The 26,843-nt window shown below is 38.6% G+C and overlaps 1 protein-coding gene across 7 annotated transcripts in view; it reads left to right on the top strand.

The window, feature by feature from the left end:
• Window positions 1-12,524, top strand: part of KCNT2 (potassium sodium-activated channel subfamily T member 2) — a 129,080-nt gene extending 116,556 nt beyond the window's left edge. For 6 of the 7 annotated variants that reach the window (XM_088060345.1, XM_088060341.1, XM_014250608.2 and 3 more), the window contains 3 exons: window positions 6,618-6,918; window positions 8,779-8,863; window positions 9,205-12,524. In XM_088060345.1, the coding sequence (XP_087916471.1) occupies window positions 6,618-6,918; window positions 8,779-8,863; window positions 9,205-9,316 (498 nt within the window). In that variant the 3' untranslated portion in view covers window positions 9,317-12,524. The remainder of the gene's footprint in view (window positions 1-6,617; window positions 6,919-8,778; window positions 8,864-9,204) is intronic. The other variant, XM_088060343.1, reaches the window with a different exon arrangement.
• Window positions 12,525-26,843: the final 14,319 nt, after the last annotated feature.

The following is a 26,843-nucleotide window of genomic DNA, read 5'->3' as shown; positions in this document are numbered from 1 at the left end:
TCTGTATTAATGCCCCCTGGGCTTCCAGCAGGTTGAATTTGCAGAATTGCTTTCTGAGCTACTTCTTTCATGTCTGAAATCACTTCGCAAGGAAGATCAACAGCTTAGTCCTCAGGTTTGTCATGAGGTTTGTCTCCTGCTATTTGGGCTGTTGCGAGATTTGGGTTTGCAGTTCTAGCATAAGTCTCTATCAACTAGGTGAGAGCTCTTCTCCATTTGACTTCCCACAGGATGTACTGTGACTCTGTTAAGATTGTAGATGCTATATATTTACAATCATAAGGCACCAAATCATTATTATTGAAAGTACCTTTCAACAGTTGTTTGAAGTATGGAGAGCCTAAGCCACTGTCCTTAATTGCCCACCTCAATCTTTAATTATGTTGTGCATCAGAGGTACCCATTTAGGATTTGCATTTTGTCCACCATATCTTACTGGCATGGCCAGTATCAAAATCTCCCTCCTTTAATGCCTTTCTATTAATCTCTGCCCAATTAGTAAAATTAGGTATGTCTCTTGAAGAATCTCTTGTATTATTATCTGAAATGACTCTGGATTAGGAGAAAATTGAATTAATTCTCTGTTTATATTCTGTGGATTTGTGTCTTGAGATGCTCCTTCTTCTGGCTTCGAGGCTGTATTCATTCCACTTCCTCCTGTGCAGAAACTCGGAGGTTTTATTTGTGGCTGTGTAATTTAGGTATTGAGGCTGCAATAACAGAAGCAGCCATAGGTGGCACTGCAGCCAGAGGTTGGACATCTCGTTGGTAACAAAAATGGCGTCGGCGAAGTATCTATGTACTTCTACATACATTATTTACGGAAGTGTGCAGGGTGCCGCCATTTTGCTGTACGGCACGAATGCGTAGAGTGCCGCCATTTTATTGTACGGCAGAGAGATGCAGGGTGCCGCCATCTTGTGAAAAGCACATCTCTTGTGAGCATGCTGTAAGCTGCAGTAGGCGGTCTCGGAGGAAGTCTCTGGGGAACGCCCCGTGGTTTGTGACTGTCTTCCCGAGGGGAGAGCCGATCGGCATTGCCGAAAACCGTGGGGTGAGCTAGGGACCTGGGAGGCTCGCTGCTGTGCCGTGCGGTTCGCTCTGGGTTTGAGTGAGAGCGGGCAGTCTAGGGATGGCCTGTGCTGCGGCCATCGGAAGCAGGGAGCCCCCTTTATTATCTCTGGCTCTCCTGTGTTTGGGACTCCCAGTCCGAGATCTGATCCCATTCCCCCCTCGCCTGTCTGGAGCGGTTCGTGCTGTCCTACGACTTCTCCCTGTCCCGGGCTCTTCTGAACCAGGCCCTGTGGGCTGGCTTGAGATAAAGCTGTGTCTGCAGCTTTTAAAACCTGTGGCAGAGCCGTGCTTTCCCGTGTGGAATGGGGTGGTGTCGCTCCGTCGTTCCGGAAGGCAGTGGAGCTCTTTCCCCCTGTTGCCTTTTCGCCGGGGGAACATCTAACTTTGCGTCTGTGGCCTTTATGGATAGAGACCTGTCTAATGTCGTGTATTTTTTCTTGTTCTTTTCCTCAAGGTTGATATTAATGAGCGAGAGAGACAGTTTTTGTGTTCATACTCAGTTGTTTATTTTTTCTTATCTATATTAGATTACACAGACAGGGAGGTCGTCTGCACACTAAGCTAACAGTCTAGAAAATGGGGCCCCAGGTATCCCTTTCCAAGGCCTTTTAAGTGTCAACTACCCAATATAAAATGCCAACTAATTTATTTTTACTTGAAACCCAATAACCAAACACCTGTGTTCTGCATTGCGGATTTCTCTATCCATTCACACAGTATTACTAAAATCCATGAAGAAGGAGAAAGATCAAGGCAAGTTAACACCCTAAAACATCCGTCTTTTTGCATAGATATTACTATATTCTAAAACCTTAAAGTCTAAATTTTCTGCCAGGTCATATAACACACTTCTATTCAAACTACACACTCACAAGTTTCCATTCTTTCTATCAATTTTGGAAGCTTTTTCCACGGCCTCAGGTCAAACGCAGTGTTCTGTTGTGGGTCTGTTCCTGTCAGCGCAGAAAGCATGAAATTCTGTGTCCAGGGTTCCAACAGAGAGCTACAAATGAGATGCTGAAAGCCTTAATCTTTCTGCAAATATTAATTTTGAAATGAAATTATTTTTTACTTACTTCACTAATGAAATATTAGCATGGGATATCATTTTAGCTTTTCAATACATTAAGTCAGAAGAATGTGGTTGGGTAAGATCTTTAAAACGAGAATTAAAGAAAAGTAATTCACTCTTTTTTCTTAGGAGCTATGAAATTTTAACCATAAATTTGAAGGTTTATAACTCAGAGAGCCTTCAACAGGATTATCAATTTGAGTTTAAACAGCCATAATAAACTAAATTTGTAATGCACATACCTGGATGCTGTCAGGTGATAACATGGGTAACTTGAGTCAGAAGGACAAAATATGCCAATAATAATATTTAATATGTACAGTTTATCCTTTGGCACTCCCTTTTTCACTATGCAAATGAGAAGCCGTCACTTTACTGACATATACTCATTATTTATTTAAAAATAAAACAAGTTTTCAGTGACCCAGTAATTAAATAATTAGTGAATCTAGCCTGCCTCTCAATGACTATAGCACCTATGATCCAAACTATTTCCATTACATTTAAAAAAATATAAAAACGAGATACAAAATCTTTTTTCATTACCTGTATGGCTGCTTTTCTGTGGCTTCTATTTAGTAGTCCATATTTGTTTATTTTCTTTTTAAATTGTCCTTTGTTTTCTTTTCCCCCTTCTTTGTCAGTCAAGAGAAAAGGTTTCACAAGTATTTGCTTATTGTCTGCCTGCTTATGGGTGTCCTAGTTGAAGCAAGGCCCACACAGCTGCTGGCTTGCTTGCTCCCCCCAAGGTGGGATGGAGAGAAAACTGAGAGGCTGAAAGGGAGAAATCTCTTGGGCTCAGGTAAAGGCAGTTTGATAAGCAAAAGCTGTGTGTGAAAGCAAAGCTCAGTTTGCTCACACTTCTGATGGGCAGGGAGTGTTCGGCCATCTCTAGGAAAGCAGAGCACAGCACCATGAATAAGGGGTATCCCTTTGGTCAGTTGGGATCAGGTGTCCTGGCTGTGTCCCCTCACAGCTTCTTGTGCTCTCCCCCAGCACACTTGCTGCTGGAGTGGGTGCGAAGCAGAAAATGCCTTGGCTTGGTGTAAGCACTCAACAGTAACGAAAACATCCCCATTATTAACACATCATCACAAATCCAAAACATAGTCCCGTACAGACTGCTATGAAGAAATTAATTCAATACTAGCCAGAAAATGTTATAAAATTGTTAGGTTCAATTGTGGGAGTAAAATCCTCACAGAAAAGTAAACTATGCAATGGACCATTCTTGTGTAAATGGATCTTAAAGCAGTATCGTTCTGGACAAACAGCTTGAAAAATCTGAAAGTTGACAGACTGGGAATTTCAAAGAAGCCCAGTGGAATACTGGTTCCTTTTGGGCCTGCTCCTGTTGAATTCTGAAGGTAACAAATCATCTTTACAGTGAAAAGTTCATCTGGTGAAAGCCTTAAGCTTAAACACCTTAAGTGCTAGTGGAGCAAAATACCCAAGTTTATCACAAAAGGAAAATGTGCCTGTACTTGGCAATGGTTTAGACAGTTTTTGGAGCAGAAAAGCACTTCTAGAACCCTGGATGCAAGTAGCATTCTTGGTAGGCAGAGCAGTAAAATTTAGTCAGTGTAGAACTTGCAGTAAGGTAAAAATAAGGCACTGCTTCAGAATGGAACAGATGAAACTATACCTTCAAGCTATTTCATGTTTTACACAAAGCTGCCAGGGAGCAGCAAGGCAAGGGAGGAAAAATTGAGCTAATCAATGGTTGCTGTTATCACTACAGATATCTCAATCACCATCATCTCAGATGTGCACATTGTTATGTCAGTGACTACATTCCCATTCTTGCCATGTGTTGACCAGCCTAATGTCTAGATTTTAGGGCACGAGACATTCTGTTAGAACACCATGCCTGAGTGGGTCACAGCTGTCTGGCATGTAAGCAATCATGCCTTTCAGGGCACAGAGTGGGATACATGAGACAGGAACCTGCCTTTAAAAAACAAAAAGCAAACAAAACCAAGGGTTTAAAGGCAAATGTTTCTTCACTGTGTGGCACAGGAGTGACATCAATCGTGCTTCTCATGCAACAGATTTACTTGCAATGTATCTAGGAAATAAAATTCAATAAAAGCAATCAAACCTCAAAGTAATGATAGTTACAAAAGTATTTTTAGATTAAGTTCAAGGCTGGTTAAAATGGGAACACAGAAGTACTTTGCACTGGACTTTTATCTTCTGTGTGTTTAACAGCTGCCATTGGCAGACACACTTTTGTGCTGCTTTTGAGAGTTTGGGCTTTGATTTTGCTTTGTCTTTAAAGCTGAATTTTCTCCTCTTGTGTACAGCAAATGGCCATTTTGCACAGCTTTCTCAATAGGCACGATAAAAATTTCATCATTGCTGAAGTAAATATTTAGCTTTATCACCTTCCTTTATGCTTTCAGCTCGCCTATCCCAGTGTTTCAAAACTTCAAGCTAAGGATTTACAGATTCACAGAAACAAAAAACTTACTCTTTCACTTGGCCTCTCTGCTTTAATCTCTGGCTCAAAAAGCGACTAACCCTTCTGTAGTGATGATGATTGGTCTCTGCCTTTACGCCACTGCTGTCAGCAAGTCTGGTTATTTGTTTTGTCAAGAGTTTGACAAGGAAGGCTGCAAATGCAGGCAGGAAGAAAGGCAAAACAAGACCATCCTCTACACTCAGTTTGTATCAGATTTGTTCATACCAAATAGCTCCTTCCTATCCATAAGTAGCACCTTTTCCTATGGAATGTACACTCTGCCTACCTTAGTCCTTGCTGTAAAATGAACACAAACCCAAAATGACAGTCTAACACACAACAAAATCAAATTGCATGTCTGTTCAAAGGGATCCAGGCTCTCTCTTCTGCCCTAACATCAGCAGAGTCAGTAACAAAATTTCAGAAAATCAGGTTGTTAAAAAGAAAAAAATCCGTGTTCTATTGCAGATGAAGCTAAAGAGTCTCAATAAATTATCTGGTCTTTACTTGAGGTTTATTGCAAGATCCTAGTCTAGAATATTAAAAATGTGATTTTACTTGAAGTGCTACAACATAAACATCTTTAGCGTTCTTTTTAATTATGGGGTTTGTTTGCTGTTTTTTTATTTTACACAGATAAAATCTAATTTGTGCAAAAGTAAAAAATATAAGTGTCTTTCACACTGTATCCAGCTTACTCATATCAAATACTATTTTATGGACTCCAGAAACCTCACAGATTCTGTGCTGAGCCTCCTACAGAAAGGTTGTATTCAGCACTGATGAGGTCAGCAGAATCTTGCTTTCAGTTTTCATGTTAGTGGGAAAAGGACGTTCAGTGGCTCCTCTGTTAAATTTGCTTTATTCTCTGATAATTACCAGCATAGTCTTTTCGAGGGGATTCACCCGAACTCAGCCTGTTCATTTATATCATCTTTGTTTTATACTTTATGTATTTATTTTAAATACTCCCCACATTGAAATCTATAACCATTAACTTGGTAATGTGCTTGTACTGACACCAGCAAGGACTTTACTGTTTCCACATCAATAAAAGACATTCATATAGCACAAGAGGAACTCAGGACTGTTAAGGAAGTGGTTTTGAAACTAGAAATTAAAACTGTTCATTAAATCTAAAATACACATTGAAACAATTTATCTTAACAAAAGTTATCTTTTGAAATATTTCCTCTTATATTCTCTAGTAATTTTTGTATGTTAGAAATGTACCTGTAGTTCATCCACCTCTGTTATTTCACTACTTGTACGTGCCCGTACCATTGGTCTTAATTGAGTGGCATAAGGAAAACACAGCAACAGAGCAGCAGATTTTGGCTCTTAATTATTGGGGTGGGGGTGGGGTGGGGGGTGTCACTATATGAATAGCACCATTATTCTATAAGATAGGAATCAATTACTGCTTGCACAAGAGGTGCCTTGAATCACAATGAAGGTTACTGCATCCTAATTTCATGTGTGCTGGAAGGTCAAGAAGACCTGGGAATTTGAGACACAGTGAACAGGCATGTTTTATATGTGGTCTTAAGAGAGTACTGAAAAGAGTGCAGCCAAAGTTGAACCATTACTTAATGAATCCACAAACATACATGTAAAAAGCAGTTAGAAAACTTAGATTTCTGAAACTATGCAGACTGGGAAGAAAGTGGAGAAGTCATTCAAGACTGATTCCTTGATTCAGGAAGGACAATATCAGAATGCTAAATTTGCTCTTCTAAGGATCACAGTGCAATTTGGCACAAGATAATACTTACATGCTTTTGCACTTGATAAAGTATTTATATTATAAATGAGCTTTTTATATGAAAAATCAAAGTCTAGTAAACGGTGCCCAGTTCAGGAATACTTGCTAAGTAAAAGAGAGATGAATTCCCTCAGCTCCATTGCAGCCAAACCCCATATTCAACTGCACTGTTGTGGAGAGAACATCGTCATTTGCTTCCATTTAATATAGCCCTTCATCTCACTTGTCATTTTTCTTTTAAGTCTCAAATCTCCATCAGCATGGAGGAATGGGAGGACACCAAAGATACCAAAGACCACTTCAGCTGCCGTGGTAATCACCGGAACTCAACATCCAGTGACCAGTCTGACCACCCACTGTTGCGGAGGAAGAGCATGCAGTGGGCACGGCGCCTGAGCAGGCGGGCTCCTAGGCACTCTGCTAAAGCTGCTGAGAAGATCAACCAGCAGAGAATGAACCTCTACAGGAGGTCAGAAAGGCAGGAGCTTGCTGAACTTGTGAAGAACAGAATGAAGCACTTGGGCCTTTCTCCAGCAGGATACGGTACCACTATTACAGTACTTCAGTAGCAACATTAGCATGGTACAAGGTGAACTTATTTGTAAGAAATTATGGAGCCAAAACCAAATTACTAAGTTTATAATAATGCTTTTTGTTTTGTTGGTTTAGGTTGTTGTTTTTTTTCATTTGCCAAGAGTAACTTGGAGTGTTTTTAATGCATTCATTCCATTATCACCCATTCCTATGCTGAGATGGAAGGCTCATAAGGCAGCAAGTCAGACACATATATATATTTAGTAGATGATATGGGTATGCTGAATTTATAAACATTCCCCAGTCATTGAACAGCTGCACCATATTTCCACAAACCTCATGAAATAAAGATGAAGACAGGGCTGTTGTGAAGTTCACTCATATGTCAAGGCGGGGTGTTGTTTATCTGTGAAGGATATTGCCTTTTCCCCACAATTTTCAAAAATAATGCCAAATTATCATATGAAAGTCATTTTTAGAAAGCATGTTTTGCTAGGTCTTTAGATGCCATTTTTATCCATCAAATCATTCTCCAGCAAGGCTGATGTCAACTTGCTTTTTAGTTTGTAGGATTTTTTTTGGGTTTTTTAAGCTGTGGACAAGAGCTCTGTAACACTTTTTAACACATGCACCACAGCTGGCTAGGTGGCCTTTCTCTGGCCTTGGCCCTGTAGCATTTTGGGTGGAAACCCCAGGACTATGGATTCTAATTTCCTAGAAACACCAGGAATTTCTAGATATGTAAATACAGGCTCTTTATTCCACACCCCATCTGGATAATTTCTATGCATTCTTTCTTAGATGTTTCTATACAACTCTGCAGAAAGATTCAGAGCTGAATATATTCCAGAGGTTTCACAGGCCACAACAACATTTCATCAATTCTGTTTTGTAAATTTAATTCATATTTACAGTAGTAAGGAGAAAACTTCATTGTAGTCCTGCTTTTCTTTTCAAATCCTAGTTAAAAGCCAAAAATAAATATTCATTTCATTACTCAAATTTAAGACTATTAGATACCATCTACAAAGCAGCAAAATCTTGATAGTTAAATGCTTTACCTGTTACATTTATCTGACTCTGGGTTATAAATTTTCCATAAAAGCTAAATAGGATTTAACATAGAAATACTTTCTCTCCTTTTGCCCCTCCTCTTTAGTCTGATAAGATTAAAACCAGTCTCACTGCAGCAGGCCAAGGAGTGTGCAAAGAGAAAATTATACAAAATATATTGTAATGGCAGCTATGAAAGTGTAGTTTAAACCTTAAAAATAAAAATTGTCAGCCTTTATTTCAACCCATCATTAGGAGAGCAGTTAAAAATGCAAGAGGCATACCAATTTCCATTTATACAGCCTTCACATTTCAAGCCCTTGGCACAGGTGATAAAAGGGAAGTGCTTCCTAGATAAATAGAAAAAGGGAAAAAAAGGTTTATGTTGACCAAATCTAGAAATAGATGAGAATGCCATACACCTGCATTTAACCTTGGTCATCATTTGAACTTGATGTCATCCAAGCACAGGAGCCCCTGCTCACCACAAACTTACCTAAGCTGGACAGATTGGTAGATCATGCTGAAATTGGGTTAAATTCAAATTGCTATGACTGAAAAAATGCAGAAGATTTTAAAAACATTAGAAAACAGGATGTTTTTAGAGCTGATAACTCAAAAGATATAATGTCAGGTAGTTTCAATATGACTACAGTTGAAAAAAGAAATTGCTAAACTTACTTGAAATCACTCTGACACCAGACACTTTTTTACAGCTCTATGAACTTTCATCAAATTAATATGTCAGAAGTAATGCTTCTCACAATTCATTTGTAAATGTAATTTATCTGGTACTTTTTTCCCCCTGTCCTCTAGATGAAATGAATGATCATCAGAACACCCTTTCTTACATCCTGATCAACCCTTCTCCAGATACAAGATTAGAGTTGAATGATATAGTGTAAGTTAAAGCACACACGTAAAAAAAGTCACAAGACCTGCAAAATATAAAATATGGAGACTTCTATTTAAAGAGACATCAAATTATACTATATATGTATATACTTAAAATACACATATAAATATATAATACATATATTTGTAATGTTATAAAGCTGGCATCCTCCTCTTACTCTGTATTTTAAATTGAAAAAAATCTAACCAATGCTACCACAAGAACTAAACCAAACACCTTCAAAGTAAGTCTAAGTCTTGCTCAGGTCTTCTCAATGTTACAGCTGTATGCACTTACTCTGGATTTCTCCACATTGTTTTAGTAACAACTATTATTTATTTTTGTAGATACTTGATCCGACCTGATCCGTTGACCTATGTTCCAAATGCTGGACCTAGCCGAAAGGGCAGCTTCTGCAATACAGTGGGACAAGACACGAGGGAGGAGACACAACTTTGATATGTAACTCACCACAAAATTTGGAGACAATTTTATACACGTTTCCAGTAACCATTTTGCAAATTGAGTGGTACATTTTATTCAGATTTTGGAAACAAAATAACAGTGGGTAAGTGACCAAATGCAGAAATGTGGTGCCTAGAAACTCTGATTTCAGGGATTGTCAGGTTTGTGGCCTGTTCACTATGGTGGTTGAACTCCGTCTGCCTAACAGAAGGATGACCTGTTGCTGTTTAACCCATATGAACAAATGTCAGATTCCACCATATTTTGCTTAGATGCTCCTAAGCATATTTATGCAGGTGGCAGCATGTCAGTGACTGAGCTTCTGACCGACATCAGATTATCTGATGCCCACAGAGAGACATTGCCTGACTGGTGGTAGCGAGTATGTTAATACATAAAGCTGACAACAAGGCTTTGTGTGTCAAGAATTCAATCTTTGAAATAATTTTCAGTCTCAGCCAGTCACCCATTTTTATTAATACAGATTTGCTTCAGTCCTATTTTAGCCTCCAGGACCTGGGTTTTTGTTCCTTGGGTTTACACAGATCAGGTTGGATGACACCACCTGGTCACACTGCAGAGACTGAGATTGTGACACATCAATGAAAGAAGAGCCCAGCTGCAGGAAAGTCCCTCTCATCTCACACGGGCAGCCCCCTGCCACTGGCAAAAAACTGGGAAGTTAATGTTCAAAGCTGCATACAGTGGTAGCTAAGGTGAAACTCAACCCTTTGAACCTTGGTGAGATTCACCTGAATAGAAACCTGAATAGATTGTAACAAAAAAGTCAGAGCATCCCTCTAAGGAATGATTCCTACAACAAGCCCTCATGAATATGCCGGAACTACAGTTGTCCAAGCATTTGATGCCTCATCCAGATTACCCAAAAGTGATACCACATTTTCACATGAAATTATGTATCTCATTGAAAATTAAAGAAATTTATAACCCATTCCACAAATTGAATGTAATTCCACATAGTGTGAAAAAGCATTATGGGCCTAAAACCTCTGCTTCAGCATGATGTACACAAGAAAGCATCTACTTATGTAAGAAGCAACTACAATTGGTCAAGCTTTCTACAGAATTAAGCATGTCTATCCATAATCTTCCAAGGTCAATGTCACAAATGGGGAAGAACATACTCAAGGTTTTAAACCCCCTTCTGTTACAAGTATCCACATAGAACTAGTGCAAGTAATTTTGCAGGTAGTCTAATATAGAAAAATTGATTATTCTCTGAACTCCCTTGATATCCTACTTGTACAAAAAAAAGGTCAGTCAAAACTGTTTATATTCTCTTCTATATTAGTTGCTAGAAGTACATTCTATTTCTGAAACAGAAACCACAACCAAGATGCTTAGTAAGCAACTCTGGATGTGAGCGTGTTTATCAGCATTGTAAGGATATTGAAATCAAGTCACGTTCATATTAGGGATGACAGCAAGTCTGCTTTTAGTTCCTTCCTTCCTTCCTTCCTTCCTTCCTTCCGCCCCTTCCGCCCCTTCCGCCCCTTCCTTCCGCCCCTTCCGCCCCTTCCGCCCCTTCCGCCCCTTCCTTCCGCCCCTTCCGCCCCTTCCTTCCTTCCTCCCTTCCTCCTCTTAACAATTCCAAGGTTTAATAACTCAGTGGTTCTGCTAACAGTCCATTATTGCTCAGTGCTTTTCCATCCTTTAATCATTTATGAGTTTATTCGCAGGTAAAGTATTCCAAATGGGCACTATGGGAAACAAAGAAACAATTGAAATAACTGTACAGCTTAAGTCTACATTTTTTCAAGAAACAGTATATGGTACAGGATCTTGTCTTAAGACCAGTCACAGAAGAGTTTGCATGTGCAGTGTGAATAACTTTTCTATTTTTAATACCTTCAGGGAGAAGACTCTATTCCAGTTGAATATTTTTTTTAAAAAATACAAGTTTCCTAAAAATGTTCATTCCAAAATATTAGGAGGATCTGTTGTTTCATACTGAAGGCTTCTCTAATGGAGTCTCAAGACAGCAGAGAGGCCTCCAGAGCCATGGCTATCCTTCAGCAGGCAAGCTGGATACTCTGCTTTTGGCATGAGTCACAATTCACAGGAATTCCCTGTGTGTGTATAGCACACACCGCTGATAAAAGGACCCATAGTGAGGACTTGAGTCCTCACATTTAACAGCCCATAAAGCAGCAGAAACAAGCAGTCAGGTGTGTCCATTTTCCCACTTAACTCAGCAGAACTCCTGCTTAGCCAGATTGAAATAGTGGCATCTAATGTGACCTGGTATTTCTCCAGGCTTAATGAATTTCTAATTTCTTAATTCAATGCATTGCTCATTAGACCCAGAAGATTTGCTAAAGCAAACACAAAGACAGCTGGAGGCACTTGGAGTCAAAATGAAAGCAAGGCAATCTTTGTGAACAAAACACTTAGTTCCCTTCAGAATCTGCTGGAAGACAAGCAAGGTAGTGAAAACTAACAACAGCTTCTGATGAAGCAGAAATTCTAATAATTCATGAATAATTTACCATGAAGTTCAGTTATTCAGAATAATACTGCCTTTCATGTTGAAAGCAGAACAGGTTTGCTTCCTCTGGAATATCTTCACAGACAGACTGCCTTCTAGTGGGATTTTGATCTTCCAAGACCAGCCTAAGCACCACTGTATTAACTCTGAATGAGACAGTATGCACAATCGCTCAGTGGCCAGGGAGGTGATTCGTTAATGGCCATCCGACAGGCAGTCTTATGTTCACACACTTTCTTTTCTCATCATGATTATCAGAAATGTAGCACAAGCCTAACTGGACTGGCAACCACACTGAGGAACAGGAATCTCAAGACTCAGTGCTGGAGAAGGGATGATGAAGTTCTAGAATGAGCAGGATCAAATGACTGTTGAACAGAGAAGTTTGAGCAGGCAGCAGTTCATTCAGTAGAAAAATGTGGAGCTGTGAAAAAAAGATTATTTCTGTCTGTTCTTAACTGTATGTATTTTTCCTCTTGGCTCACTTCTATCAACAACCCAAAGATCCCCTTTTTCCCCAGCACTCCCTTAGCACAGCCCAAGCAGTTTGGTACCCAGAGTCACAGACTCAGAAAGGGAAGTGCTCGCTGATAACAATTGCTTAATTCTCAAGGGAATGTCCAGCAAAGCCAGACCTACCTATGAAAATGTATTACCTAATCTGCAATAAAAACATCATAAGAACTCTTTCAATGGCATGCAGTATGTTTCCTTAATTGTTTCACTCCAATTCCATGTATGTATGTGAATTCATACACAAAGTAAAAAGCATGAAGTTCTTGAGCTTTTAAAACCTGCAGTGGAATGAATTAGTGAAGTTGTGACATTTTGTCTTAGAAATTAAAAGAGCAGTTATTTCCCAGCACAGATGTTTTCTATCTCACAAACAACTTTATACCACAAATACACTGTAACAACTTCCAAGTATACAAATACATATTACTGAATATTATGCACCTTTATTTACCGATGCACCAAATCAAGCTAAAGAAAAAATAAATTTTAGGCTTCAGCTGTGGAGGAAAACTGAAATGACATCAAACGCAGCAGAGGTAACATGCAGATACCTAGTTTCTAGAGAATTAGGGCTGAGAGCAACCATTCTGTAATTTTGGAACACTAACATGTGATTTTGCAGCATTGAATTCTGCTTGATATCCAGGCCACTAAAATCTGGAAATAAATTAATAACATGAAGCTCTATGCAGGTACATCAATTTGTACATAAAGGTTATAAAAATTCTTCTTCAGGGCAGAACTATATATACATTATTGTATCTATATATAATATTATTATAGATTTATAAATGTAGAATTTATAAAACAAAGCAATATTCATAAAATACAGTAGCATATTCTATCAGAAGAACCCTACCTACTTTGAAACAGATATACAATGAATAAATGCCTAAAGAGCAACACTTCAAAATTTTAACCACTGTTCCTTGTGCTTGATACAGAACATGCACTGCAGGGATACAGGAAAAGAGTTAATAATTCATATTAAGTTATGAGAGATGACCCAGACTTTGCTTCTTTTCATTTTCTGAAGTGAATTAAAAATATTAATGATAACGTTGTTACATACTTAATTATTGCCTCCACTGGCAATGAAAGAATATCAGTAATTCCACAGAAGTATAAACTCCTGAGAAGCTTAAAAAGGCAAATATTTACCTCATTAAATTAAAAACAAGCATTTAACATTCCTGTGAGCAGAATTTTCTACGAAATGTAGACTTTAAACTGTTATGATTTGGAACTGGCCCATGCCAACCAGAAGAGAGACTGGGAAGCAAAGTATGGAAATGAAAGAGTAAATACTATTTCATGTGCATGAGGTATCTCAGACAAATTGGGGAACATCCTGAATGGGGTTCTGCACAGGGCTCTGGTACTTTTACAGCACACAGGTACAACATTAATGATTTGACTAATCATTAATACCCACACTACCAATTACTGATCACAGGAAAATTTCTCTAGATCACTTGCTATTCCTTTTATCCTGTTACCAGTATGGGCTTCCTGGTGAATTGGTTCATTTTGCTGTCAAGTTTATAGCTTTTAATATTTTTAGCTTTGGTATTCCTGCTAGGAGCTATAAACTCTCACTGCATCCATAAATGTACAGTGGTGTGGCAGACTTCGCAGACTCCAAACAAAAGAGAGGAATTAGTATCTTTATACTCTTTTATTTGTACAGCCGGCAAGTCTCTGTTAATGCAACCAATCGTGCTGCTTATGCACTCAGCTTCAGGCTGTGGTGAAGCCTGTTACCCTATTTTATACAGTCATGGAATCATTAGGGATGGAAAATGCCTCCAAGATCATTTTGTGCAACCTTTCACGAAGCACCTCCATGCCAACAAAACCACAGCACTGAGTGCCACATGCCACATCCTGTCATTTCTTGGAACACCTCCAGCAATGGTGATTCCACGACTTCCCTAGGAAGCCTGTTCAAATGCTTGACAGCTCTTTCTATGAAGAAATTCTTCACGATGGCCAACCTGAACCTCCCCTGGTGCAGCTTGAGGCCATTTCCTCTCATCCTGTCTCCAGTTGCCTGGGAGAAGAAACCAACCACCTTTCTATAACCTCCTTTCAGGCAGTTGTAGAGCGTGATAAGGTCTCCCCAAAGCCTTCTTTCCTTCAGGCTCGTCATCAGACCTGTGCTTCAGGTCCTTCACCAACTTGATTGTCCTCTGGACTCACTGCAGCATCTTAAAGTCTTCCTTAGACTGGGGGGGCTCAGAACTGGACATGGGATTTGAGATATAGCCTCACCAGTGCTGGGTACAGAGGGACAATCTGTTCCCTGGTCCAGCTGGCCACACTATTCCTGGTAAAAGCCAGGATGCCCTTGATGTTCTTGGCCACCTGGGCACACTCTGGCTCTTGGTCAGCTGCTGTCAGCCAGCACCCCCAGGTCCTTTTCTGCTGGGCCCTTATCTTTAGGAATTACTGAATAACTTGGAGAACTTTATTTCTATCCAGGTAACAGGAGAATATGTGAGGGTTGAGTTTGTTTACTTTTGCTCACCTTCAAGTGTTGTTACTGTACAACCATGCATGATATGGTGTTCTCCATCCATGCAAAGGGAACAGATTTCAGAGTTCAGGTTGTTATAAATGCAAAGGCAAATTTGGGTTAAATAAAAGAACAATTTATTATAAAACAATTTCTATAAAAAAATAAACAATGAGGAAAAACCACAATAAAATAAACAGCGCAGCGCTGGGTGGACAGGGGTCTATACCCAAAGGTATAGGTGTTCCCAAATCCACGAAGGAGGGTAGACTGTCTGGGGTTTTTATAGGGATTTTGTGTCTTGAGGCTAAATTCCAGGTAGGCACCATTCACCAAGGGTCTTTGATTGTTGGATGAATTGATTTCCTGGCATTGGAGAATAGAGTCAAATAGACGTCCGGGCAGAGTCTCTTCATATGTAAAGAAGTTCTGAGTGTTTTTTGATTTCATTTTCGGTTTGGGCTCTCAGAGTGAAGTATCTAAGTCCGGTGTGGAGTCGACAGATATCTCGGCTGGGCTTCCACTTATTGTCCGGCCTGTTTGCATCTTCAGTTGGGGTTTGCAGGGAGGGGTGCCCAGGTGCGGTGTGGAGTCGATAGCCATCTCGGCCTGGCTCTTTTCTTTGTTTAGCTTAATCATTCATGTCCTGCTTTTTCTTTCAGGCTGATGAACGTCGCCTAGGGTCGTTACCGCCTGAATAGGTAGTTACTGCTGGGTTTGGGGAAATTCTTCGGCCACACTATATTTTATATACTTTTTACATTGTTACAAATCTAGTTATATACTTATTTATTCTTTCACGAATTTTTATCCAAGGTTACATTTATCACAAGGTCGCTATGTTGGTTAGTGTAAGATAAGGTGTCAGCTATACAACATGTCATAGCTACTGTCAAGTAATCAACATGTTATGTCCAAAAATACTCATTTTTTAAACACATTATCCTGTAAACTTTTAAAGTTTTAGAAAATATTGGGACCCAGGGAAGTCCTGAGGGAGTGTTGTCCTTGGTAGCTGTATCTTTCCTGAGGTAAATGCAAAAAGGTCTTGAAAGTTGTTGTGGTTTTAAAGCAGCAACTGAAAAAAATCACTAGAAAACTTACTTATATCTTGCTGTGAGATATGGATTAGAACAAGAGAAAAACAGGCTTAAAACTTAAAAGGAATAAAGGAAGTTTATTAACAAAAACTACAAGAATAAGAAACCAGAATAAAACTTCCAGAACAACCCTTTTCTCTCCCACTACCCAGCTATTCTCTTGTTCATATGACAACATAGAGACAAAAAACTTTGGTGATTAAAACAGTCTCAATTCTTGCTATAGTCTTTTCATCAGCCTTTGTAGAGAAAAAGAAGTCTTCTTCTGTTAATCTATGGAGTTTTTCACAAGAAATTTCTGTTATAGCTTTCTATTTTTCTGATGCCAGCTGCCCGGAAATCCTGTCATGAGTTCTCTCCTCCCATTTCACATCATTCTGAGGTGTGTTATGGGTCAAATGAGTCTAGGGATGTCATTTTTAAGGATGAGTTATTCAAAGGCAAAAGTTCTCTTCATCTGTTTTTGTGAGCCTGTCTAGAAACAGAAGTTTTCTCTTTGCCTTTTAAAGGCCACAAATCTTCAACTATTACTTCTTCCCCACCCCCCCTTTCCAACATTTTACAGAATCACAACCACTTCACCATTTGTTCAAAATCCACACTTTGAAACACTCCATTCCTCCCCATATACTCTGTCATGAATTAAAGGAATTTTTTTCAGAACACTACTGTCCATCTCCATAGCTTTAACAGAAAAATTTTCAGCTTATTAAAGCAGCTCCTTATTTTCTCTTCCCCAGTTAAAACTTAATTCCTTTCTTCATTGTTTTTGATAGTTTCTGGTGTCTCCTTACATGTTAATTGCTCTCTCTCTCTTTTTTTCTCTCTGGAAAAAAAAAAAAGATTAATCTGCAAGTCTCATCTGGGTAATGAAAAGGTTAAAATCTTGCCCAGGCTTTGTAGATGGTTCTGTGATCTCTTCCAGAGCAGTGGCTGGAGCTGTCTGTGATGGAAGATTCTTCATGGCTGTTCTGGAGAGTGTGGTCACTGTCTCAGCGTGCCGCAGGTCAAGAGCTTTTTTCTTTCTTTACTTGGCAGTCTCTGGTGAATTCAGTCACAGCAAAAACTGCAGCCGAGCTAGGGACCGGCCTGGCCAGGCCAGAGCCCAGGTGAAGCCCCGCAGGCCCCATCTCCCAGCCGGGAGCCGCGGCAGGCCCAGCCCAGCCCCTGCCCGGGCCACATGGCCTGGGGAGGGGATGGGAAGCCAGCTAAATAAAGCTCAGTTAGCTTTCACAGCCAGGAAACGAAGAGACAAAGAAATGCCCATGCTTAGGTCTTAAGGTGGTGTTCACAGGTTGATCTCACTTTTCAATGGTCAAAACTGCTGTCAATTCTTAGAAATGGCCAGCTGTTGCCTAGGAGACAAACTCCCATCAGCCTCCAGCAGTTTTAACTTCTTTAGGTGTTTCTCTTTGTTTTCTTAAATGCCAATCTATCACAAAAGTCCAGGTGAACAGGTACCCAATTGAGATAGAAAAAGTGTCCTGTGTAGGTATTAGATGAATAGTAATGTTCCTTAATCAAAAGGTTTAAGACCAAATTCCCATAACCAAGAAATGTATTGTGTTCAATGGCTATACCACAGGTTCCCTCTATCTGTCAGTCCTGGGCTGCACAGAGCACAAAAAGATTGCACTGCAGGATTCAGGGGTTTCTTTTTTAAATACCATAATATATGTTTTTAAAATGTCATCAGGGATGCCTATGATGTATACACACTTTCTCACTTCACATCCAGCTGAAGTGTTTGGTGTTCATGTGACTGACATTTTGATTCCCATGTGCATCTGATAGGGATTTGGACTGAAACTTTTATCTTCTGAGGTTAGTAAGTATCATCTTATTTTTTACTTAACTGTGAAGATATTTTGTACACAGCTGAATGCCCTAAAATGTAATTTAATATGTCACTAACAGGACAGTCAATCAGCATTTAATTTTTCCTGTTTTTATTACATCTCCATGATAACAAGTAAGTGGTATCATGTGTGAGGTGTTCTTTCTTTATATGACCACAGACAATAGTAGCCACTGTGGGCACTAACTGAGATCCGGGAAATGCTAATGTTAGATTTTCTGAAAAAACAGTTCCTGCTCACATTTCTGGCACTAATTCCCCAACAAAGGATAGCAAATATGCTTTCTTCTTCAGTCACACTGGAATGTCACACAAGTATATTTAATTGTACATAGGAAATTACATCTGAGCAGTATAAAATTAACACATTAGTTTTAACTTATTAGTTGTTAGTGAAAGAACAAGTTTCATTGCATCATCCTTGCTTTTTCTTCAGTAGAGTTGATATGGTGTCGAGATGAAAAATGAGGGATGGGACCACCTTGCTTTGAGATGATTTATTGCTCAAGTAGCCAGATAAGATACTAGTCTCAAAGGCATGAGGTTTAGAGGAGCAACAAGTCAGCCATAGCTCAAGGAAGACACAAGTTTCTTCTTTGCACAGCAATGTTCAACATTTTAGCCCAATAGGCAGTTGACACAAAACTTGTTTTCACTTATTAACCTATCACCTTTGCTTAATTTTGCTGCATGGCATCTCTCTCTTAGCCAATAAGCTGAGAGATCACGTACTCATGCACACCTCTGTTATAGTTTGTGAATCTCTAACCTACTCTATAACTATTACAGCTTAAACCTCAAACTATTTTACTTAATAAAATTTCTTACCTACATAAGACATATTCTTACTTGTAACTATAGGGATATAAGTTTATAATTTCTCTACCCAATGTCTGTGTACCTTCATCATTACATTAACTTAAGCTCTTTCCAAGGCTGCAGATCAAATCCTTCAGCATCTGTAGAAGTTTCTATTTTTTGGTTTCCAACAATATGGTTTCTTGTTATATTTTAAAATGCTTTAAAAATTAATTGATACTTCATCCAAAACTAAATAAGGTACCAATCAGCATTCAGTCAACAGAGAAAGGCTTCTTTATGGAGGAAAAATCCTTTGAATTCAACTAATACAAAACCTAGATACCTGATACCATGGACCTTGAAAGTTATCATTACATAGATGTTCTGTTCCTGCTAAGAAAATATCTGCTGCCTTGCCCATTGTCAAAGAAAGTTCCTAGGGTGCTCCAGGATGGACCTTTCTCTTCTAACATGTTTCTTCTTTTGCAATGTTTCCCATGTGCTCACATGTCTGAATGTGATGAGATGTAATTATTTTGTTGTACACACAAGGAGAAAATGGGACCTTGTGTAGGTTAAACAGTGAATAAGGAGGTGGTACTATTTCTACTCCCTTCGCATTAAGACAAAACCCTATATAAACATCTTCCAAATGTATGTATTTAATAATTAAAGAAGCATTGACAATTTTTGCAGCCAGGTCTCCAGAAAAGATGTAGCCATTTCCTGAACAGAAAGGTATCTGTTACCTGGGAATTCTGCTTCTGATATGTATCATTTACTGGCTTTATTCCAAATGCGTCTGTGCCCTTTCATTAAATGGCCTGTGAAATAATTCTGCGTGGGAGGTGGGAGAGGCCTGGGGAGCTTCTCAATCAGGTGCATCATGTTGACAAAAACGTCACTGCCTTCATAGCAAATCTTCTGCCACTGCAGTAAGAGGCCACCCACCTCATGCTCATCAGAGTTTTAAGTTGTTTTAAGTGTCCAGGAAGTCCTGTTGGATAATGTCATGATACTGCTCACTTTCAGCAGCACATCCTCATGTGCACCCTTGGTCTCGATGGCAGGCCAAACATCAATGCCAGGAACTGCAGCTTTGTTCCCCCAGCTCTTTCAGATGGCATTTCTGCGCTGAAATTCATTGTTGTTGTTGATAACAGCAATACCAAGGCAGGTATTTTATCTTTACACTTCTCTTCTTTGTTAATAATGAATGTAAATGGCTGTGTCAGAGTGGGTGTAGCTTTATTCCCAGATTTCTCATTTTCAGGTGGTAGTTTTCCATTTTCTTTCCCTGAGATTTGTTTGAAATTTTTGTCTATTTTTTAAGTAAACTCTTCTCACTTTCTCTTGTGAAGATCATCACTTTTAGGTAGAGCAGCGATGTGATGGAAAGTATAAAAATAGGAAATCAAATATATTGCTGTAAAAGAGATGATGAAAACCAGAAAAAGACTTCTCTTGGTGCATTCTGTAAGAGAGAAGAATCCACTATAGTAGCTCATGTTGGCAGCCCTGAGAAGATGCACAAGAAGCAAAGATATTTTGTCAGAAGAGCAGCTAATTTGTAATTGTTTTCCTTTGTGACACAGAAAGATAAAAGCCACCTTCAGGCTTCCAATTCTTGAGGATTTCTTTCATTTTGCTATTGTTAAAAGAATCCTGTTATTTCATTTTAGAATAAATTGCAAAATTTTTTATCAAAGCCAAAAAAAATTTAAAATTTCTTTATTAGATTTTCAGGCTTTTCTTCCTAACAGAAATACAGCATGATAGAAATGGTAAATTAAACTAAATAAGTACACTATTAGAAGTAATCATTTAATCAGATAGAACAGAAATTATTCAGATCTATGTTTAAATAATGAAATATATGTAAAACATAAAGACAGCTTAACTTCCCCTAGGCTTTACAAAAGGTTATCACATAATTGAATCATCTACAGTTAATGAAATATTATGATCAATTATGGGTTCATACGATTGGAGGCTATTATGATAAATCAAAAATTTGATGCATGGCTGAAAGTGATTGTCTAGGCTCTGTGAAGCATTAATGCAGATAGACTTTGAGACAAAGTGCCTTCTTCCAGCAACTACCTCTGTAAAGAATGCTTGAGGAAACTATCTTAATCTAGATCCATACATTTCAAATGGCTTCAGCTGAAGGATTCTATCCTCCCAGACTGCAGATAGGTAAAGTATAAATACTGGAACTGTGAACATACTGTAGCTTTGGATAGTTTTTTGTGATTTCCATAAGTGCCAGTTTCAAATTTTGGCTTCCTTCAATGAAACAATACAGAAATTTATCTAAGTCTTGGAGATGATCCACAGTTTGCAGGGAGAAAAAGATAATCACATGTATCCCTCGCACCCTGAACCAGTAACACCCAAGAATGTCACCTGGAGGAAAGGGCAAGTTAACAATGTGAAAGGGCTTTTCTGGTCTCTGAAGGGTTCTCTGCATGTATTTGAAAGGAAGATGCAAAAGTATAGTAAGTCAGATTTTTTTTTCAGATTTTTTGTGCCAAAATACTATTTAACAGATGCAATGTGTAGCTCATAATCAAACAGCAAAATTAAACACTTCTTACTACCATCTTTGAAACTGTAGATTCATCTCAGTCATACAACCATGGTATTCATGGTATTTTTTGTAAATTCTTTAGTAGTTTAGTGCTGCTCCACAAAGAAATAACAGATTTAGGAGGACTGAAATAATCAGGAATCTTACCTCTGTTCCCATGGAGAATCTGAGGACAAGCTCACAGACTTTCTGTTTTAAGACTTTTCCAGAGGAATTGTGTATTAACACAAAGGACAATGCAGCAGGACATTCACCTTTCCATTTGATAAGGTAAACATACTCTATCACTTGTAGCAATGAAGAGACAGTCTATAAAAAGAGATTGGATTTAATAATTTTAGAATATGCAATAGAAATGCAAAGTAAGAAAATAATTTATACTTTAATAATATTATAAAATTTATACTAAATAATTTAATCTGGATAAAACAGATACTGTATATTCTAAATGTAAACGTGTGGTGGATACCCCTTGGCCAACATCCAAACACTCACCCACATGCTCACCCCACTTCCCCTCTCCTCTGGTGGACAAAGGAGAAAATAGGATGGAGGAGTTCATGTGTCAAGGTAAAGGACAGGAAGATCACTTACTGGATACCATCTAGGACAGAACAAAGTTGGCCAAGATGAATTTAAATGTATTGCTATTTAAAATTTGGATAGTGAGAAACAGAAACAAAAATAAAACCCAATAGTTCTTCCCCATCTTTTCCTGGGCTCAGCTCCTTTTCCTGCCCCTTCAGCAGCAGAAGGGGGTTGGGGATTGAGGTCCCTCCCTATTCTTCCTCCTGTTCAAACAAATCTGCTCCAGTGAGAGCTCTCCAAGGGCCACAGTACCTGCAGGGAATGTCCAACTGCTGGAGGTTGAGAGAAAAAGGGCATAAGATATTCTGTGATAAACTGGTGAGTAGTTTAAAGTAGTTCACATGTACCACACACCTATAAAACATTAAGAACACAGCAAGTAATGGCTTAGCTTCAGCAATCTGCCTTATATTTTTAGCTCTTTAGAAATGGTATAATTTGGCATCATAAAATATTAAACATCTGGGATCCAAAAAACAAAGTAACATAAGAAAGAACATGTTCACTATGACATCAAAAGTTGAGAAGCACTTCTGTACCAGTAACTGTTTAACATTTCCACCCATTAACTGTTTTACTGTTATTTGAAAGACAAGAATTTCAGCATATGAAAATAAAAGACCAGAAGGTAATTTTCAATGTTCTAAGTGTACTTCTGTACTGCAGTTTTCTTGATGAAGCTGAAAATATTTTGTCAAAGTCTTTGACTTCTGTTAGTTTTAGCAGTGCAATTCCATTAGATAAAATTCTGGTTCCACTGTGGAAAGAACAGAAACTTCTAAGAAGACTTTTCTAAGAGGCAGCTAGAATATTTATTGTTTCAATTTGATTATTACAAGATTAGTAGAAATGTCATGCCACTAAAGAGCAAAGAGTACCTATGTCTTAAAAAATAATTATAGTTTATCTTGCTTATGACTTCTTAAAATGCCAAGAAGCTCTCAAAATGCGATACTCCTTTTCTATTAAATTTTCCACAGGAAAAAGAAAAAAAAATTAGAAATAAATGCTTACCCACAATAATTACCCGTACCACTAAACCAAAACAATTTTAATTATGAAAATTATTTTTCTAAAACCAACTGTAGCAAAACACAGTGCATATTATGTTGCCTTGGAATACACTGATTATTCAGATGTACATGCATTTAACTACATTCAGATTTTAAAAATTACTTCATATGTGCTAAAATCCCCCCCATAATTAGGCCCTATTAAAATAATAAAAAGGAAGAAGATGACTGAAAAGGAGTAGAGAAAAGCAGGAAAGGAATTAGAAAAAAAAATAAAATTAATATGGTACTGCTTCTCACACTTTTGTTTATGTTATCTTTCCCTTATTTATTCAAAAAAGACAGATTTAAGAGCTACTGAGTGAAAATCTACCTCACCATGTTCTAATTCTACTCTATCCCATCACAGATTTTGTAAGGATATAAAACTAAGAAAACCAACCCATCACATTGTAGCAATGCTTTGATATTTTCCCAAATTCTTGAAGTAACAATTTTGAAGTGCAGGCCATTGAAGGTGCTCCCACAAATGGCAAATTTCTAAGTAATCTTTTGAGGAAATATTAGATGTGTTTGAAGGCTGCCAGAAAGCATGACATAGGACTGATTTAAGCCCAAACTGCAAACAGATCGTAGCGTCTCTGCTACGTAGCCTTGACTTAGTTAAACCAGCTTTTAGGCTGATTTTTTTTTCAAAGGCAGATTGGTTGAATGGCCATATAAGGATGAGCTGGGAAGGGAGGGAAGAGCAGGAGATGCCCACCTAGACTAAAGGCAGTGTCTCCTGGAGAGAAGCTCCCATCAGGGCTCTGCCGTGTCCTGCAGCCCTTCTGGCTCAGCACAGACTCCCCAGTCCCTTGAGGAGAACAGTCTGTGCCATGTCCTGGCCCCACCTTCACCTCTGTAGGAGCTCCCAGATATGGCCCTGGAGTCACTGGGGTGAACCAATAACTGTTCCACCTCTTTTTTTTGAAACCTCAATTGAATTTCAATCCCATGTGCCACAGTATTTGGAGGATGAACTTGGGAATCTCAGTGACACTCTTGGTGGTTGTAAAGAAAAGCAGAGATATTGCCGTTTCTGTCGGTACTAGTTTGTTATTGGGTTACAGGTGAAAAAATGCTATCTTAAAATCATACAAGGAGCAGAGAGCTGCTTATAGTCCCTCTTATCTGCACCATTTGACTTCCCAGAGAATTCAGGAAACCCTTCTGTGGGAACTCATCTAAACATGTACTGTTGAGGTGGGACATGGATCACTGCTGGAGAGAATGAAGAAATAAAATTATCTTGATATTTATTGTTGGGAAGATCTACATTCAGTTTTTCAAAATCTGAAGTAAGATTTTTTTATGAGTAAAAGACATGGTATATGATCCTTAAAAACCACGGTCTGTTACACTGTTACAATGATTACAGCAATTTGAAATGATTACAGCAAAGGGCTTAATTGTGAGGAGAATCAAGCACTTTGCATAAAGCACTGAAGAAGTATATTAATAACAATTGCACATATTTAAGGAGCATATGGAATTAATTTAAGAAATGTATATTTATCTGCCAGTGTAGTGTAAAATCTTTGTATATGTCTTTTTCTGATTTAAATTATGCTTAGACTGAACTAATCTCATCAAAATGCTAATTCTACAGAGGAACAGTACTTTTGGGTTGGTTTTTTTCCACTGGAATATTTATAATTTAAAAAATAAAAAATAAAAAAGTGAAAAATTGAAGGAGAATTCAAAAAAATAATTAGGTTATTTTTTTCTCTACGTAAGTGCACTTTGGATTTAAAAGTAGCCTCCAAAAAGAAGTGAACAGCAACAGCTATCCTAGAATTTGCTTGTCTCTAGTTAGATGCTATATAATTTTTTTCTTAAAGTACATACAGAAATATGGCTGCCAAATAAATAATCACATATAAACAGCAAAATTGCCTCTCTGTTTTTATGTAAGTGAAGTGCAATAAAATTTTTCATGGGACAAAAGGAGAGCACACTATCTGCAAGGAGCCAAGAATTTCTTGTTAGTGTAACATAAGTGCCCTATCAGAAAATAGCTACTAGTTTAACTTGTTTCAGGGGAGTGAAAAAGGGAAAACAGTTCTACATGCGGTCCCTTTTATCTCACTCTCTTCTTTAAATCACATTCACATTCTTTAATGCTCCTCTGGTGGGGTCCTATGAGTCAGTGGCACCAGCTTTGCTCAAGGAGATGGACAAGGAGAGGAGTTTATGGCAAATTGCCAGTGCCCCACCATCAGTACTAGAAGGAACATCCTGATATTGATGGCAGTGTCTTTGCTACTCAAGAACCCAGGAGTGCTAATTTCCATGTGCTTTGCAAGACAATACTTTCCTCTTTCTTTCTTAGTTCTCAGTTGCATGTGAAGCCTTATTTTATTACACATGCTGTGTTTACTTTGGGTATTTCCTCCATGTGTTCTTTGACTAAATGACTATGACTGAATCCAGCTTTATTTAGCTGCCAACAGTGCATTCGCATAGCAATGAGTAATTAGTGCTTGGTTACACTTTTACTCAGTTATCGTCCCATATCTACATTTCTCTGTACTTCTATTTCAGGGCCATAAAAACATACTCAACACAGAATAGCTATTTACTGCAGAAATAAAGACAAATAACTAGCATGTATTGGGCCACATGTTTGTGGAAAGCCAAAGTAATCGAGTAACAGGAATTGATTCACTACACCATTTGCTGTTCCATCTTTAGAACTAGAACAAAGCTACAGCTCCTATCCTGTTACCTGATCACACAGTATCTATGTGAACTATAAGCAAGGGTGTGCTTGAAAGCATAGAACAGAGAATAATTTAATAATGCTACAGCAATTTGCAATCTTGTCTGGGTTTGTGTTTGTTTTGGTTTGTATCTAAGGATTCATTTATGGGAATTTATGAAAGATGCCAGGTGACCAGTCTGCCTTAGAAAATGCCATTCTAGTGGCACTAGAATGACACTGTTTTTTACCAGCAAAGATGCTGAGCAATGTGGACTAGTAATTCTGAGGGAAGACGCTCTCCATAGGTTTAGGTTCTTTGGCAGATATATATACAGAATATAAGTGTTCATCTAGATAAAGTGTGAGGTTGAGAATGAAAGTTTGTTGAACTGCTGGACAGTCTACAGATGTCTATAGAGAACTAGAGACCATAGCATGGCTTTTAGACCACAAGTAACCCCAGAACAGTATCAGTTTTAACCACATCATTTCCGACAAATATCTGCATGTACCTTTCTAATCTATATTTAAATAATTTAACCCCTGTTATCACATCTCACTGGAGCTTATCTGGCTCTATCACTTTGGCCTGCTCCAGGAGTGGGTCACACCCCAGGAGCAGGGTGACCCCAGGTGTGACTAGAGCACTTGCTCTATGGCTTTTTGGCTGTCAGTCTGGGCTCTGAGGAGACAAGGATGAGAGGGAGGTCTTTTGCATGGGTTAATAGAGGATTTATTGCTCTGGGGAATCTTGGGGGCAAAAGACAGAAAATGCGAGTTTGCAACAGCTGAAATATGGAGGTGGTTCAAAGGGAGGGTACAAAGCATCAGCTAATTGGAGATATCCTGGGGAGGGGTACAAGGCAGGGTTCACAAAATCATCATCCAATGAGGGAGGTAGGGGGGGAAATTGGGTCACATGGACTAATCAAATGTTGAAATTTAGGGGATTTTTGAAGAGGAATTCCAAGCATGTGGTGGGCCTAGGGTAGGATTGACGAGACTCAGGGTAGATTGACAACATGAAGTGGGAGAGTGTCATTTGGACCAAACCATCAACTTAGGCAACAAGAGAACATCCCATTAACAAGAAACACACTGCAACACCCTGTAACCTTCTAAAGCATCTATTTAATGTAATGCCTCATTACTCTATTTCCTGAATCAAAACTGACATTCCATGCTACTTGAATTCATTATATGTTGAAGAAGAGTTGTCTCTGTGATAACTTTTCTCTTATACCTTCTCAGGCTTTACTTGACATGTTTGCTGAACTTT

The sequence above is a fragment of the Pseudopodoces humilis genome, chromosome 10 (assembly GCF_049639895.1).
Source record: "Pseudopodoces humilis isolate 2021_Gansu_Grassland_sample_001 chromosome 10, ASM4963989v1, whole genome shotgun sequence".
NCBI classification, from domain to species: Eukaryota; Metazoa; Chordata; class Aves; order Passeriformes; family Paridae; genus Pseudopodoces; species Pseudopodoces humilis.
This window is presented reverse-complemented; position numbering and strand designations above follow the sequence as displayed.